The sequence below is a fragment of the Physcomitrium patens genome, chromosome 4 (assembly GCF_059467195.1).
Source record: "Physcomitrium patens ecotype Gransden chromosome 4, ASM5946719v1, whole genome shotgun sequence".
NCBI classification, from domain to species: domain Eukaryota; kingdom Viridiplantae; phylum Streptophyta; class Bryopsida; order Funariales; family Funariaceae; genus Physcomitrium; species Physcomitrium patens.
In genome coordinates, this window is record NC_143413.1 from 20,633,618 (window position 1) to 20,649,211 (window position 15,594).

At 39.7% G+C, this 15,594-nt stretch overlaps 2 protein-coding genes across 2 annotated transcripts; one reads left to right on the forward strand and one right to left on the reverse strand.

Moving 5' to 3' along the window:
• The first annotated feature begins 240 nt into the window (after positions 1-240).
• LOC112281928 (chlorophyll a-b binding protein 6, chloroplastic) lies at positions 241-2,091 on the forward strand. Its single transcript, XM_024518967.3, has 4 exons — positions 241-521; positions 1,045-1,147; positions 1,300-1,585; positions 1,720-2,091. Exons 1-4 carry the CDS (start codon positions 325-327, stop codon positions 1,866-1,868), a joined length of 735 nt encoding a protein of 244 aa, XP_024374735.1. The 5' UTR covers positions 241-324; the 3' UTR covers positions 1,869-2,091.
• A 7,433-nt stretch (positions 2,092-9,524) lies between these two features.
• LOC112281927 (uncharacterized) lies at positions 9,525-13,515 on the reverse strand. The gene is made up of 2 exons (XM_024518965.3): positions 12,612-13,515; positions 9,525-12,496 (listed from the first exon to the last, which is right to left on the reverse strand). Exons 1-2 carry the CDS (start codon positions 13,243-13,245, stop codon positions 9,630-9,632), a joined length of 3,501 nt encoding a protein of 1,166 aa, XP_024374733.1. The 5' UTR covers positions 13,246-13,515; the 3' UTR covers positions 9,525-9,629.
• Positions 13,516-15,594: the final 2,079 nt, after the last annotated feature.

Here is a 15,594-nt window from a genome sequence, read left to right on the forward strand (position 1 = left end):
GGGTCCTCCAATCGTGAGAGGGGAATGGATGCCGAGAGAGCGCCGAACGAGCAATGGGAACGCAGCATGGAGGTGAGCGATCGCCCTTGTTGTGGAACGGCAACGCAACGCGACGCAGCTTCAATCCCGGGGCGACCAATGGGAGCGACGCCGCCTGATTCCCGAGCTCCTTATCCCATCTGTGCACCACCCATGGGGATAATATGGAGTTGTCTGATGGCGTTGGAAGTGCAGCGGAGCTGAGCTCAGGTAACACTTGACAGTGTGGTTTGCATCGGCGGAAGCGTTGGACGGTGTCGGCATTGGAGCTTTGGAGGGGGACGAATGGCATCCGCAATGGCTACCGCTGCTGCCCAGGCGACCCGGTTGGTGACTGGCGTCGCCGCCGCTCAGAAGTCGGGCTTCTTCAGCGGATGCAGCTCCGTGTCCATGCTGGGGTGCAGCAACGGCAGCCGTGTGTGCATGGCTGAGTGGCTGCCCGGCAACCCCCGGCCTTCGTACCTGGACGGATCCGCCCCGGGGTACGTGAGCAAGTGTTTGCAGTGGCGGTAGTGGAATGTAGAGAGCGTGGGTGGGGCCGTGGCATTGTGTGATGGGGTTGTGATGGTGCCCTGGGGATCAGACGAGTACCGCGAGCATGCAGGTTGCCGGCGTGGTTGGGAGGATGATGGTGTGTGTAGCGGTTGTACATGAGTGTGCGGAATGGGGACAATGAGGGGTGGGTAGTTGGTGTGGGCGGACTTGGCGCTGCTGGGGTGACGGGTTAGAATTAGGGTTATTTTCATGTGAAGGTGGGTCGTGGAGAGGCGAGGTGTACAGATGGAGAGTGGGGACGATGGATACGATGAACTGTTTGGCGTCGGAGGCGGTCGACGTAGGATGCGAGGGGTAGGAATGCGTAGTGTCCCTGCATTCCCGATGGGAAAGATCAAGCTTGGGCAGGCAACGGGGTAAAGCGGGACTGGTGATAGTGGCAATGTGTGATGCAAATGTGGTGTGTCGGTAAGAGGCGGAATCTGACGAGAAGTGTGGAATGATATGCAGAGACTTCGGGTTCGATCCGTTGGGATTGGGAGAGGTGCCGGAGAATCTGGAGAGGTTCAAGGAGTCGGAGCTCATCCACGCCCGGTGGGCCATGCTTGCAGTGGTGAGTAGTGGGGAATGAAGGATCGGGGGTATGGGAGGAGCGCAGTCCAGGGCTGCGGGAGTGGGTGTTCGTGAGGGGGAGGGAATGTGTTTGGAGATGTGGGGTGGGGTTGGAGCGGGGCATACTGAGATGTTTTGGGTTGGCGTGTGCAGCCCGGAGTGTTGATTCCGGAGGCTCTCGGATACGGCAATTGGGTGTCGGCGCAGAAGTGGGCCGCGACCCCAGGAGGACAGGCAACGTACCTGGGCAACCCGGTACCGTGGGGCACGCTGCCGGTGATCCTGGCAGTGGAGTTCATCGCGATCGCATTCGCGGAGTCGCAGAGGAACGGGGAGTCGGATCCCGAGAAGAGGAAGTACCCCGGGGGCGCGTTTGATCCTATGGGGTTCTCGAAGGGCGCGAACCTGGAGGAGCTGAAGCTGAAGGAGATCAAGAACGGTAAGCGGGAGTGGGGTGTGGTGAGGGCAGGGATGTGGAGGGGGATGAGGCGATATTGACAGAGGGTCCGGACAGCAGGGTGGGGATCGGAGGGAGAGGGAGACTAACGCGGTGGAGTGTGTGGAATTGTGCAGGTCGTCTGGCGCTAGTGGCATTCTTGGGGTTCGCGATCCAGGCCATCGCATACCCAGGGACGGGACCTCTGGAGAACTTGAAGACCCACTTGGCTGACCCATGGCACAACACCATCGCGAACATATTGATCCCCCGATCGGTGCTGTAGATGGGGAAGGTTTTGAACTCGTCGACATTTCAGTAGGCGGTGAAGTCATGCGAACAGTAGTGCAGGGTATGGAGTGGGGGTTTTTCCAGAGGAGATCTGGCTTGTCCATGCTGCCTCGGATGCTGGGGCTGTTGCATGCACGACATTGTAATATGAGGAGGGGCTGCTAGAAACGGGGGCTTCTCTGCACACAAGACTGGGAGCAGCACCTTTGTACGACCTATGTTGAGATGCGTCTGTCTGGCTTGTGGCACCACGAGGTGATGGGGAATGAGATGCTGGGTGTTAGCATGATAGTCCTTGTGATTGTCATTGTGTGGATGGTAGGGGTGGTGTGGAGATGGATTGCAGGGAAGTGAATGTAGGTGGAAGGAGTTGTGGTGTTGATGGTTGTGGATGTGTGGTTGCGGGTAACGGGCGTTGAACGTATTTTGTGCTGTTGGTATATGAAGGGAGAGAGCAGCATAGGAAGTCGGGACAGAAGATCATGTGCAGGAACGGGCATGTGATGTTGGAAACTATGTATGGCGCAGAAATGTAGAGTGGATGCGAGGGAGGGAGAAGGTGAAAATGCGGAAGTTTTGACTTCGTTTTGCGATGTACATGGGTGTGAAGCATCATGAGCAGGGACGATGATTTTTTTGAGTGATAGCGGCGTTGATGGTTGTGGATGTATAATTGTGGGTAACGGCTTTCAAACCTATTTTGTGCTGTTGGTATATGAAGGGAGAATGCAGCACAGGAAGCCAGGACAGAAGATTATGTGCAGGAAAGGGCATGTGTTTTTGGGAACTGTGTATGGTGCAGAAGTGTAGAGTGGATGCGAGGGAGGGTGGAGGTGAAATGCGGAAGTAATCGCTTCGTTATGGGATGTACATGAGTGTGTAGCATCATGAGCAGGGGCGATGATTTGTTACGAGTTTTAATGGAAGAAGAAATGTCTGTATACCCATGCCTACAGAAATAGACGTAGAACAATCAAGATTGCTGAGTGGCATGGAAGTGTATAAATCTTGCCATCCTTTAAGAAATTTCTATAGAATTTCACTTATTCCTCGATAATGAATAGAATATGAAGTATGGATGTTTTTGCAAGGTGAGAAAGCAAAATATATATAATGTGAGGTGCACAAAGTATTATTGGCAAATGTGATAACAACAATATCATACGAATGATATTAATTGTTGTATAAGAGAAATGTTTGTGAAAGAAAGAGAAACATGTGTAACAATATATTCGGTAGGATGAGACGAGCGATGGAAGAAATGTGATGGAATAACATTGGTACAACTGGAGTTAGTTATGCATTGATTGTGAGGGAAAAAAAAGTATTCACCTATTCTAACAAACTTTTTTTTCTAAAGAAAACTGAATGTCAAGAACATGAACAGAGAGAAAGAAGTGGCAGAATATCATTTTCATGTGTGAGAGTATATGTTGGGCAAAGACACTTGGAAGTTTTGTGTAACATGTGGCCATGAAATCTTGTCGAGGAATTTTCAAATTGGCTAAGGATGCAGAAAAGTCCAAGGTCTTAAGAAATTTTGGAAGGGTTTAGAATCCCATGTATCATCTCCTTTTCAAAATTGCAATATCTTTCTTAATTTTGCAAGTTTAGACTTAAAATTCAGAGTACTGGTGATAGCATAATATACTTATTCAACCTGGTTTTGGTTTTTTTGAGAAAATTCAGAACTTCTACAAATACTCATGTAAAAGATTGTGTAGGAGGATGATATGCCTCACATTAACTCCATTGTTACACCCTTCCAATATTTTTTTCTAAATCCTAATACTTTATCTATCTTTAGCATATTCCTTGCATCATGGTAATAGAATTTTGTATTGTAGAGATATATTATTGGAGACAACTACCACCTTTGGAAGGAGAAGATTAGATCTATTATAATTGATAAGAGATTGTAGAAGGTTGGATGTAGAAAATACAAGAAATTGATTGCATTGCCTATAGATCTAGCAAAGTTAGAGAAATGGGAAGATGGAGAGAAGCGAGTACTATTTGTAATTTGTCAAAATCCTTTTGGTTCTAAGTTCATGATAATAAGGAAAGAAATAAGCACAAAGGCTACATAACAGAGTCTAAAAGAAATATACAATGTTAAAAATATCTCAAGTATATTGTTCTTAAGTTTTAAATTCTAGCTTGTACAAATAAATGAAGGTAATAACATTGTAACACACATAGGTAAATTAAGAGAGATGGCTTAGTAATTTTTTCTTAATTGAAAAGAAAGTTTTGGACACACATTTTGTCATGGCATTATTAAGGATTCTTCTAAAGTCATACAATACTTTGTTGGCATTGTTAGAAGCACAACCTTCTATCAAGTTAATATTAACTATAATCACGGCTCAATTATTGCAATAAGAGTCTTATAAGAAGAGTGTGGAATCAATCTCTAAGATGGCTTTGGCTATGAAAAAAAAACCAAAGTTACATTTTCATACTTATATTCATACAAGGTATTTACATAATCACAAAAATGATACCAAATATAGCTATTGTGGCAAGAAAGGTTACTATGAGAAAGTATGTTAGACCAAAGAGAAAGATAAGAAGTCAAAAAAGTTAAAAGAAGACTTTTTATAAAGAGCCGGCTATTACAATAGACATGAAAGATTTAAAGAAAAATGAGTTTGTTTTTATTGCTATATTATTTGTTATTATAAGTGACAAAGAATGGTACATCAATTTTAGTACTTTTTAACACATGATAGGAAATCAAAGTTAATTTTGAAGTCACAAAAATCTACCACAAGGCCCTAAAATCTATTTAGACATGGATACCAAACTTGCCATCAAAGAAAATAATAAGAATTCTTTTTAGTTTTCAAACAACATTCAAAGTATGTACATGACATCTTGCATATTGAAGGATTAGCCAATTTTTTTTTTTTTTTGTTAGCAAAATGATACATCAAGATTATGAAGTGAATTTTAAGGCTAATACATGTCTTATGAAATGAAATAAAATAGCCACCAAAGATATTAGACATATTAGCATGTATGAATAATTGTGTCACAGACATATATATTTATTCTCATAATTACTTAGATAATATGAATAAATAGATGTAAATAAAAGTAAATTAATTTGATAATATCTTATAGAGAAGCTTCCTACAAGCTATATTGATAGGGTTTTAGCTTTACACATGACTATAGGTGATTGATAGATTGAACATTTGGCCAACCAGTTAGCTACATGTACTACATATTGATAGCTTGTGGCACAAGCTAATCATGTGGCGTACAAATAGGAAACTTGTCTTGCAAGCTAAAACATATGTCATGCAAATTGGACATGTATTGGAGGTCCTATAGAACGTTGCCACGTAGTTCTTAGTTAGATAATATATAGTAACAAGAATGAAGTCTTTTTCACTCTTCTCAATTCTTTGCTTGCTTTTAGTCAAATTTTAGGGATCTCTAGTTTTCTTGTCTTTTGGTAATAGCTATTATAGTTTCTTTTTAATATATATACTTTTTTATTTCTATTTTGTCATCTTTCTTTGAAAAAAAATTTACTTATTTTTTTGTTTTTTTCAAGTTTTTGTCCTTGATAGATTGACAAGGATACACTTATAATAGTAAAGATTTGTCTTTTTTAATTAAGAGTAGATTATTCCTTTTCTTTGATAAGACATAAACATATTAAAAATTATAGATTATCATCTTCAAATTGATATTATTCTTAGTATTTTGTTTTTTTTTCAAATCTTCTCTTCTATTTGTCTTGAGTGATATTAAACATCTTCTTTTTTCTAGTATTATCATGGCTGAGATTATTATAATGAAGAGAGCAATGGCACAAATGTGAGAGCAATTGAGGGAGTTAATACTTGCAATGCATGAACTCAATATACTACCACAAGAAGCAATAGAATTGATAGAAATTGAAGATATAAAGATGATTAGAGATGCTTCAATATTTGTACCAAATCATACTACTTTTCTTATATTAGAATATTTTTTTAGTATTAGAGAATCAAGAATTGCCTTGTCCACAAAGTTTGATGGTACAAGATCAAAGTTTCAAAGATTCATCAAATAAGTACAATTAGTGATCAAACTTCAACCTCCAATACTATCCAACTAAAGAATCTTAAGTCAAGTTTATTAGAACATTACTTTCAATTTCAACATTATCATGGTTTTTATTTTATTTTTTCAAACGACAACATCTAATATTTGATACCTTAGAGGTCTTTTTGGCAGAGTTTTGATCTATGTATGAAAAATATGATGGAATTTTTATTGCAACCAAGAAGATTTGTATTTTGTAATAAGGTTATCAATCTGTAAGATTATATATCTTATAATTTAAAATTTTTATAACTAATATCAAGTAAGATGATATTGCATTGATTAGCTAATTTTCCTACAAATTATAATTTGAAGTAAAGAAATTGATGCTCAATTTGATATTCAAACATTGAATCAAATAATTGATTTTGATGTGAAATGTAACAATCAACTTTTTGAATTTCAATTTGAAAGTCGTACAATTGAACCTCAATATTTTTAAAATTCAATGGAAATATCAATATCTTTTCAATACATATATTTGGAAGTAGAAGATATATAAATTGATGCAATACATTTCAAAATTCTTATTGAGCAAAAAAAGATTTGTTATCATCAAGAAGGATTGTCTTCATATTATGGAGAACTTAAGCACAGTGCTCAACATTGTCGAAAGAAGCAACACAACTACAAAATGAGAAATATGGCTATTTCAAAAGGTAGTATGTCAAAAAATAAGTTTGTCCAAATACATTAAGAATTGTAGAAATGGAACCTTGTACAATACCTAATGAAGGTCTTATTCTTTTTTTAATATCTCCTCCTTGTTTTATAATAGATGTTAGTTTAGGACCTAAACTTCATGAATTCTATCTTGCTAGATTCAAGAGCCTCGGCTTGTTTCTTAGATAAAAAATTTGTTAAAAAACATAGCATATCTTTAGTGAAGAAAATTAAATTTTTTCATATAAAAGTTATAGATGGTGGTCTTTTGTCTTCTATAAAAATTACTCATGAAATCTTTCTTATAGAAGTAACAACTAATAGTCATAGTAGCTTTATAATATTTCATATAATTAAATCTCTTTCTAATCTAGTCATTTTAGGTTTATTATGACTAAAAAAATATAATCCTAGAATAGATTGGATTTCTTGTAGTTTTGACTTTTTTGAGAGTATAACTAAGAGTGTTGTTAACTAAATAGAAAGTTATAAGTCTAGTACAACCAAACCTGTATTTGTAAGTGCAAGAGCTTTCTTTCATGCTACAAAAAAATAATCATCTTATATTATTTATGCCTCACCTATTTCTAATAGTAAAAAGACTTCAAGTGGCATTCTAAGCTAATATCATAAATTATCAAGATGTCTTTGAAAAGAAAAATGTGGATACTTTTTTGGAACATTACCTCTATGATTGCTCAATTAATCTCTAAGAAGGAGCTCAACTACTATTTGGACCAATTAACAATTTATCACAAAATATATTGGCTAAACTCAAGGAGTATATTGAAGAGAACCTAATTAAGAATTTTATAAACCATTCAAAATCCCTTGAAAGAGCTCTTATCTTATTTATAAAGAAAAAAGATGGATCATTGTAGATATATATTAATTATTGAAGACTCAATAAGATGACCATCAAGAATATTTATCCTCTATTTTTGATTGAGTGTCAATGCCATATAAGATAGGATTGGAGAGGGAAACATTGAAATGTTTTAGATTTTTATAAATAACCTGAAGTATTGATTCCAAAGGCTCTTAGATACGATAATTGGGTATCAATACAAAAGTGGGCCGTGACTCTAAGAGGGTAGGTAATATATTTAGACAACTCAATATTATGAGATACACTATTGATAATCATGACAATGGAATTTATTATAGTTGATTTTGTAGAATTGCAAAGGAACAAAGAGTTTGATCCTAGAAAGAGAGAGTATCTTAGGACATATTTCATCTTATAGAATTTTTAAAGGGCACAAATCTAGAGGAGCTAAAGTTGAAGGAAATCAAAAACGATAGTGGAAGTAGAGTATGGTGAGGGTAGAGATGTAAAGAGAGATGAGACAATTTTGATAGAGGGTCCAAGTTGTAGGGTGGAAATCAAAGAGAGAGAGAGAGAGAGAGAGAGAGAGAAACAAAGACTGATGTAGTGGAGTGTATGAAATTATGTAGGTTATTTGGCGCTAGTGGCATTTTTAGGATTTGCAATCCAAATCATTGTATACCTAAGGACAAGACCTTTAGAAAACTTGAAGACTCAGTTGACTAAACCTTGGTAGAACACCATCGCAAATATATTGATCTTCCAATCAGTGTTGTAGATATAAAAGGTTTTGAACTCATTGATACTTTAATAGGTGATTTTCTTATATGAAAAATAGTACAAGATATAGAGTGGAGGTTTTTCCAAAGGAGATCTGGCTCATCCATGTTGCCTTGAATATTGACATTGTTCCATACACGATATTGTAATATGAGGAGGGGCTGCTAGAAATGGAAGCTTCTTTACATACAAGTCTGGGATCAGTACCTTTGTATGATCCATATTGAGATGCGTCTGTCTGGCTTATGACATTATGAGGTGACAAAGAATGAAATACTAGGTGTTAGCATGATAGTTCTTGTGATTGTCATTGTATGGATAGTGGTAGTGGTGTGGAGCTGGATTATAGGTAAGTGAATGTAAGTGGAAGGAGTTGTAGTGTTGATGGTTGTGGATGTGTGATTGTGGATAACGGCTTTCAAACCTATTTTGTGCTATTGATATATGAAGGGAGAATGCAATACAGGAAGCTAGGACAGAAGTTTATGTGTAAGAAAGGGTATGTGATTTTAAAAATTGTATATGGTGTAGATGTATAGAGTGGATGCAAGGGAGGGTGGAGGTGAAATGCAGAAGTAATCACTTTGTTATGGGATGTACATGAGTGTGTAGCATTATGAGCAAGGGCAATGATTTGTTACGAGTTTTAATGGAAGAAGAAATGTCTGTATATCCATGCCTACAAAAATAGACGTAGAACAATCAAGATTGCTCAATGGCATAGAAGTCTATAAATTTTGCCATCTTTTAAGAAATTTCTGAAGAATTTCACTTATTCCTTAATAATGAGTAGAATATGAAGTATGGATGTTTTTGCAAGGTGACAAAGTAAAATATATATAATGTGAGGTGCACAAAGTATTATTGACAAATGTGATGTTGTGAATAATATACCAATGACTCATTATTGTATAAGGAATACTTTTTGAAAGAAATTGAATTATTTGTAAAATAAATCATTAAAGGAAAAATGAGATGGAAGAAATTGGTGTGGTCAATCAAATGTATATTTATTATTTCTGATGTAAGTATATTTGGAGATTTGTGCAATACCACATGCCGTACATGTGTACAAATGATGTTATCAAGGCTTGAGGTGTATATCTCTTAGTTTTTGCTATTGTTTGTGACATACATGACAGTCCTCTGGTGGGAACTGGCGTTAATATGTAAAATAAGCACCATTATACGTACACATCGTGTACGAATTTTGACGGTGATGAGTATAGAGCGTAAGTTTACTCAGCTCCTTGATCACTGCAATTACATTTGAAATCGGAAAAAAATTGGGGATTGTAAGTATTAGAGTTTGGAACTGGGAGACACAGGGAATTTCGCGTAGTTTAATGCGAAATATTCCTAAAGGGATAACCGATACTCTCACACTTCCTCTGTTGCTCTAGGTAGTCTACGTAAAATTCCGACCACATCTGCCATTGTAGGACGTTCAGATGGGTTGTCCATGGTGCAAAGCAAAGCAAGCCTTAGTCCGTGGAGCATATGTGTTCTTTCTGTCATGCTTGATGTACTGAGAAGCCATGAGTCTAGTACAGATTCTGCCACCCTTTCTTCATTTTGCAGCATCTGCAATCTCACCCATCTCGTAATGTGCAGGTCTTCACCGAAAGTTGGATCCACTGCTTGCTTACTCGTCAAGAGCTCAAGCAATAGCACACCGTAGGAGTATACATCCAACTTCGTTGTCGGCTTTGCCCCATACCCTGCCTCTGGAGCGATGTAACCATATGTTCCCGTGACATGTAATGTCGAGGTCGCGCCATCGCTCTTTGGCTGCATGTCCAGCACCTTTGCGATGCCAAAATCCGAGATATGAGGTTCTAAATCATCGTCGAGGAGCACGTTGCTGGCCTTTATGTCTCGATGCACTATCGCGGGGTTGTAGTCGTGGTGAAGATACGCCAATCCGTTTGCTACCCCCTCTGCAATCCGAAGCCTTGCTTTCCAGGGCAAGGTTATCCCTAACTCCTTGTTATACAACGCTGCGTGGAGGTCCCCATTACCAACATAATCATATAGGAGCAGCCCTGCCTCTTTCCATCTGCAGAAGCCGAGCAACTTTACGAGGTTTCGATGCTTCGCGTTTCCGACCGTCTCTATTTCTCTCGAGAAACTCTTACCAACAATACCAGATTTATCTAGAGAGTCGATCTTCTTCACCACGATGGACGTACCTGACGCCAACCTCGCTTTGTAAACGACTCCATGGCCGCCTCTTCCAATTACGCAACTATCACTTAGGTCTGCTGTTGCTGCCATAATCTCTTCGAATGTGATTACGAACCCTGGAAAGCTAATGATGTCGATGTCGCGCTCCAATGGTTCCATGGATTTTCTAGCAGGCCGCCACCACCACCACCACCACAAGAACATTACAACCAGGACCAATGCCACGGCAACGCCGAAAGCTATGGCCACAATTTCCCCTGTATGTATCTTTTTTCCTGTGCTTGTGGGGGTTGTGTTCACGCATAGATTGTTGGCAGTGGAGTTGAGACACAGCCCTGGGTTGCCTGCAAATGCTCCAGGGTCTTGACCTAAGAGGTTTCTCCAAGCAGACGGCAATGGGCCTGTGAGGCGGTTGTATGAGATGTTCACGTGAGAGAGGGAAGCGATCTTTCCAAGCACGTTCGGCACTTCCCCCGTGAGGTCGTTATGTGACAGATCGAGACTCTCAAGCTGGCTTAGCCTACCGAGGTCTGAGGGGATGGATCCTGAGAACCCGCCGTAGCTCAAGTTCAATCCCCTGAGCTCCGAAATGGCACCCAATTCTAGTGGAATCGGCCCGTTCCAAGGATTCTGCGCAAGGTTGAGCCTCTGTAAGCTGCTGAAGCCGTATATGTCTGGTTCGGCAATCCCTGTGAAATTGTTGCCCTGGAGAAATAAGTTCTTAACTGTTTTTACTTTTGCAAGTGCAACAGGGAGAACTCCACTAAGAGAATTGAAGCTCAAGTCCAAATGGAAGAGCTTAATGCAGCTTGCCACTGTCGCTGGTATCTCACCCCTGAAATTGTTCCTTGACAAGTCTAGGAGTTGAAGCTGCGATAGCTCGGAGAATGCCAAAGACGAACCCAGATCTCCCGTTAGGGCATTGTCACTAAGTTCTAAGTTGATGAGGCTGCTATTGGATCCAAGGTTCTTCGGTAGTGGACCTACGAGGCGGTTTCTCGAAAGGGATAAGTAGGACAATTTCGAGTTCATTCCGAACCCATCAGGAATTCCCGTGAACCGGTTATCCGAAGCGCGGAACCGAACTAGGGATTGGCAGGTGGAGAGGGATTTCGGAATGGGGCCTTCAAACTTGTTCAGGTGTACATCCACGAAGGACAAATTTCCCGCACGGCACAGTCCCTCGGGCAACGGCCCGGTGAACGAGTTGTTGCGAATGTCGAGCGTTATCAAGTTGTACAGTCCGAGGTCAGGAGGAAGTGGCCCCGACATGAAATTGTCATACAGGTATATATGTTGTAGGGTTGTAATGTTGGAGATCCCGTCCGGAATACGTCCCGTAAGACGATTCACGCAGAGCGCAAGCTCCTCCAATTTCGTCAGATTCACAATTTCCTCCGGAAGATCGCCCGAGAAGTTGTTGGAATTCAGCCGTAGCGAACTCAAATTCTTCAACATCCCTATCTCGGGCGGAATATTGCCGGAGAACATGTTGTATTGTAAAGAAAGATTCGTTAGTGATGTGCAGTCAAACAAATCCACCGGGAGAGGCCCAGACAGGGTGTTGTTGTGAACATCAAATATTTTAAGTCGAGCCAGTTTACCTACTGACGAAGGGATAGAACCGTTCAGACGATTCAGAAACAAATAAACATTCTGGAGCATAGAGCAATCTCCGAGCTCCGCCGGGAGTGGCCCTTCTAGCTGGTTGTCGTACAACTGCAGATCATGCATGTTTTGAAGCCGACCAAATTCTCGAGGGATACCGCCAGTGAGGTAGTTTGTGTGCAGGTACATCTTCTGTAATGAAGTCAAGTTGCCGAGCTGGGGGGGAATGATGCCTGTGAAATTGCTGTTCCGGAGATCCAGAGTGTTGAGGTTTTTCAGCTTACCAATCTCGGGAGGAATCGTACCTCCGAATGCCTTACCGCTCTGGTTGTGGACGAGGAGGGATGTGATAGTGGTAGCATTACCCAATGACGCCGGCAGGGAGCCGCTAAAATTGTTATTGTGCATCCATATATCTCCTATATTGGGCAACTTGGACAGCGCTTCCAAACCTGTACACGAAGACAAGATGATTCATGAGTTGTCGGTTGTCTCGGGCGTAGCAAATTGTTCCAAACCTTAAAATTGGCTTGAGTGCCATAAATGCCAAAAGAGTATTGGCCATACCTGCGGTAATATTCCCGTGGAGGAGGTTGTCATTGACGTAGAACATTGCTAGGTTTTCATTCTCGTAAATTTCGATAGGTACCTCACCGGTGAGACGATTCTCGCCGACGTCGAATGTTTCCAACTTCGGGAGTGCTGCAAAGGCTCGGGGTATGGTTCCATTGAGTTTGTTGTTTGTTAGTAATACCTCGGTCAAGGCCTGAAGATTGCCTAATTCGGATGGAATCGGTCCGGAAAGGTTCTTGTTATTATAGAGATGAAGAGTGATGAGCGCACTGCAATTACCAAGCTCTGTAGGAATACTGCCAAACAATAAATTTCCGGAGAGGTCCAGCTTTTCCATGAATTTCAGCTTCCCCAAACTCGGCGAAATTGAGCCCTCAAGTCCAAATTTCGTCAAGCTGATGTTCTGCACGTAACCAGTTGACGTGCAGTTGATGCCGTTCCAGGTACACGGGGATGCATCCGACTCGTTCCAATTAGCAAGAGACTCAACGGACGATGCAATTAAGTTGTTCTTGAATTCTAGCAATGCTAAGCCGTCTGGCGTCAAGGCGTCCGACAAACAAGCGACCAAGGTCAAGAGAGTGAGAGCCGCGACAACCCATCTCTGCAGTGTTCGTCTTCTACGCATATTTACCAAACCTTGGAGTTTCCGACCGTTAAACAATGGGAGTGACTAAATTTGCCTCGAATGGAACTGATTTGCGACCCACAGTGTACACTAATCCTTTGATACAATCGCTCATGTTGGAAAGGAAAGTGTCGGAAACAACTATGAGTGAACAGAAGTGATGTGTCTCAGCATACTGTGTTCCGCACAACACCTTAATGTCATATCGAAAGTGGGGACTTCGCTCCTTCACATCTCCTATTCCATCTCGAAACCCTCTACCCTCCCTGAAACACACGAAATGCATGCTTTTGAAGGCAATGTGCATTAAATGCACAGTGAGCTCCGTTTGACGCCCGAACACACGGTCGATTCTCGTGAAGCTGCAACTTCCCAGTCCATTAACTATCTGCGCCAGCAACGTCGAAACCACCCCTGCCCCCACATTCACCGAAGCCCACGCTGCGAGTCTGCACTAAGCGCCAGAATTTTCTCGGATTGGCCCCGACAGCCGTCACGCGCAACGAGAAAGCTATAAGCTATGGTCTACAACCTCCAAACCCTCGACCAACGATGTTCACACTTCAAAAGGTTGTGGTACAGTGAGATGTTCACACTTCAAAAGCTTGTTGATTGGATAAGCTCCAAGGATCTGCAAACCCCACCACCTCTGTCGATAAAGCGGTGCCGCTTGTCACCAAGGTCTTGGTCGGACAGCACGCGCTCAGTTGCACGGAAATACCGACTGCGGCAGAGTACTGAGTGTGACCCACACTAGAAAATAATTTGGGAGCAACTGATGGAATATGTCATGTATCAAGTCGTTTAGTGGTTGTAAACCAGTCCTCGCAATTATTTTAATAAACAAAAAAAGCGTCGAGGGGAGAAGTATGGTCCACGTTGACTCGCTACAGGTCAAAGAGCACGAGAGTGTCGGATTCGATCTGGTTCACGACCTTGGCAACACGGCCGCCCTAGCGCAACAGTGCGTCGAACCTCCCGTTTTTTTTTTTGTTGATTTGCCCACAAAATGTGTTATTCTCAGTGCCCCAGCTCCTGATCAAGCCCTTCGTAAAGTTGATGGTATGCTGTCCATTGGTTGGACGATGAATACTAAGAGGTCTTTTGTCGTTTGTATTAACTTGCTCAGCTATGTTAATGCAAAAATGACAATCCAACTTGTTGAAAATGAAAGCTATATTTTGGTGTTGTTTTTTTTAAACAACTCCAAGATATTTTGTATTATAAAATTTTAATAAAAATACCTTTTAAATAATTATAATCTTTATCTTTTAATAATAATAAATCAACTCACCTAAATCTTAAAATGATGTATGACAATGTTACTACAAACTTTTGAAGATTCAAACATATGAAATTCAAAAGTTTGTTACTTTATTGCACATAGAGAATAATCTTAATTTGATCTTATTTTGTATACAATTCACTTGTGAAAAACAATGGATCTACACCAATGCCAATACTAATTGAAGTATCAACAAAAACACCAATTGATAGATTGACACCAACACCCATCAATGGAACTATACCAACACCAATTGATAGATTAACACCAACACCAATTTATAGGTTAACACCAATACCAATTCATAGATTAATACCAACACAAATTTATAGATCTTTACTAACACCCATTGATAGATCTATACTAATATCAATCAATCAATCAATTGGATTTATTTGAAGTGTAAACCAATTGTGGATTGGATTCCTTTATTGATTTTGCAATTGAGATATACTTCACAACTTGTAATCATCTTCAAAGAATTTCTTAACGTAAGAGATAAAAAAATATGTTCATGGAACAATGTAAGTGGACCAATTTAAGATTTGAGTAGGTCCATTTTTATTTATTTATTTTTCTACATGAGAAAAAAATTTAATACATGATTTGTTTTTAAACTAATAAAATGTAATTTAAAATTTTAAGTAAAAAATCATGAATTTATTTAATTTCTCTTCTTGAATTTTTAATTTTAACGTATACTTATTTTTAAAAATTTGAATTCTTATTGACACTGATTTATTTGAAGTTTTATATAATATATAAAAATTTGTATTTTACAATGCATGTATTTTAAAATTTTATTCGTTTTAAAAAAATAATATCAAGGATTTATTATCCCAAGATTAAAATTAGAGAGCATAAAATTATATATGATATATTAAATAATAAAAATATAAGTAGATAAATTGTATATAATTTTATATTTCTAAAATTATAATTAATCGTATTTTTTATAAAATTTAAATTTTTACATATAAATTATAATGGTGAGATATGATATTTTTTATTTAAAAAATATTGTGTCATAAAAGAAATAAATAAATATATAAATATATAATATT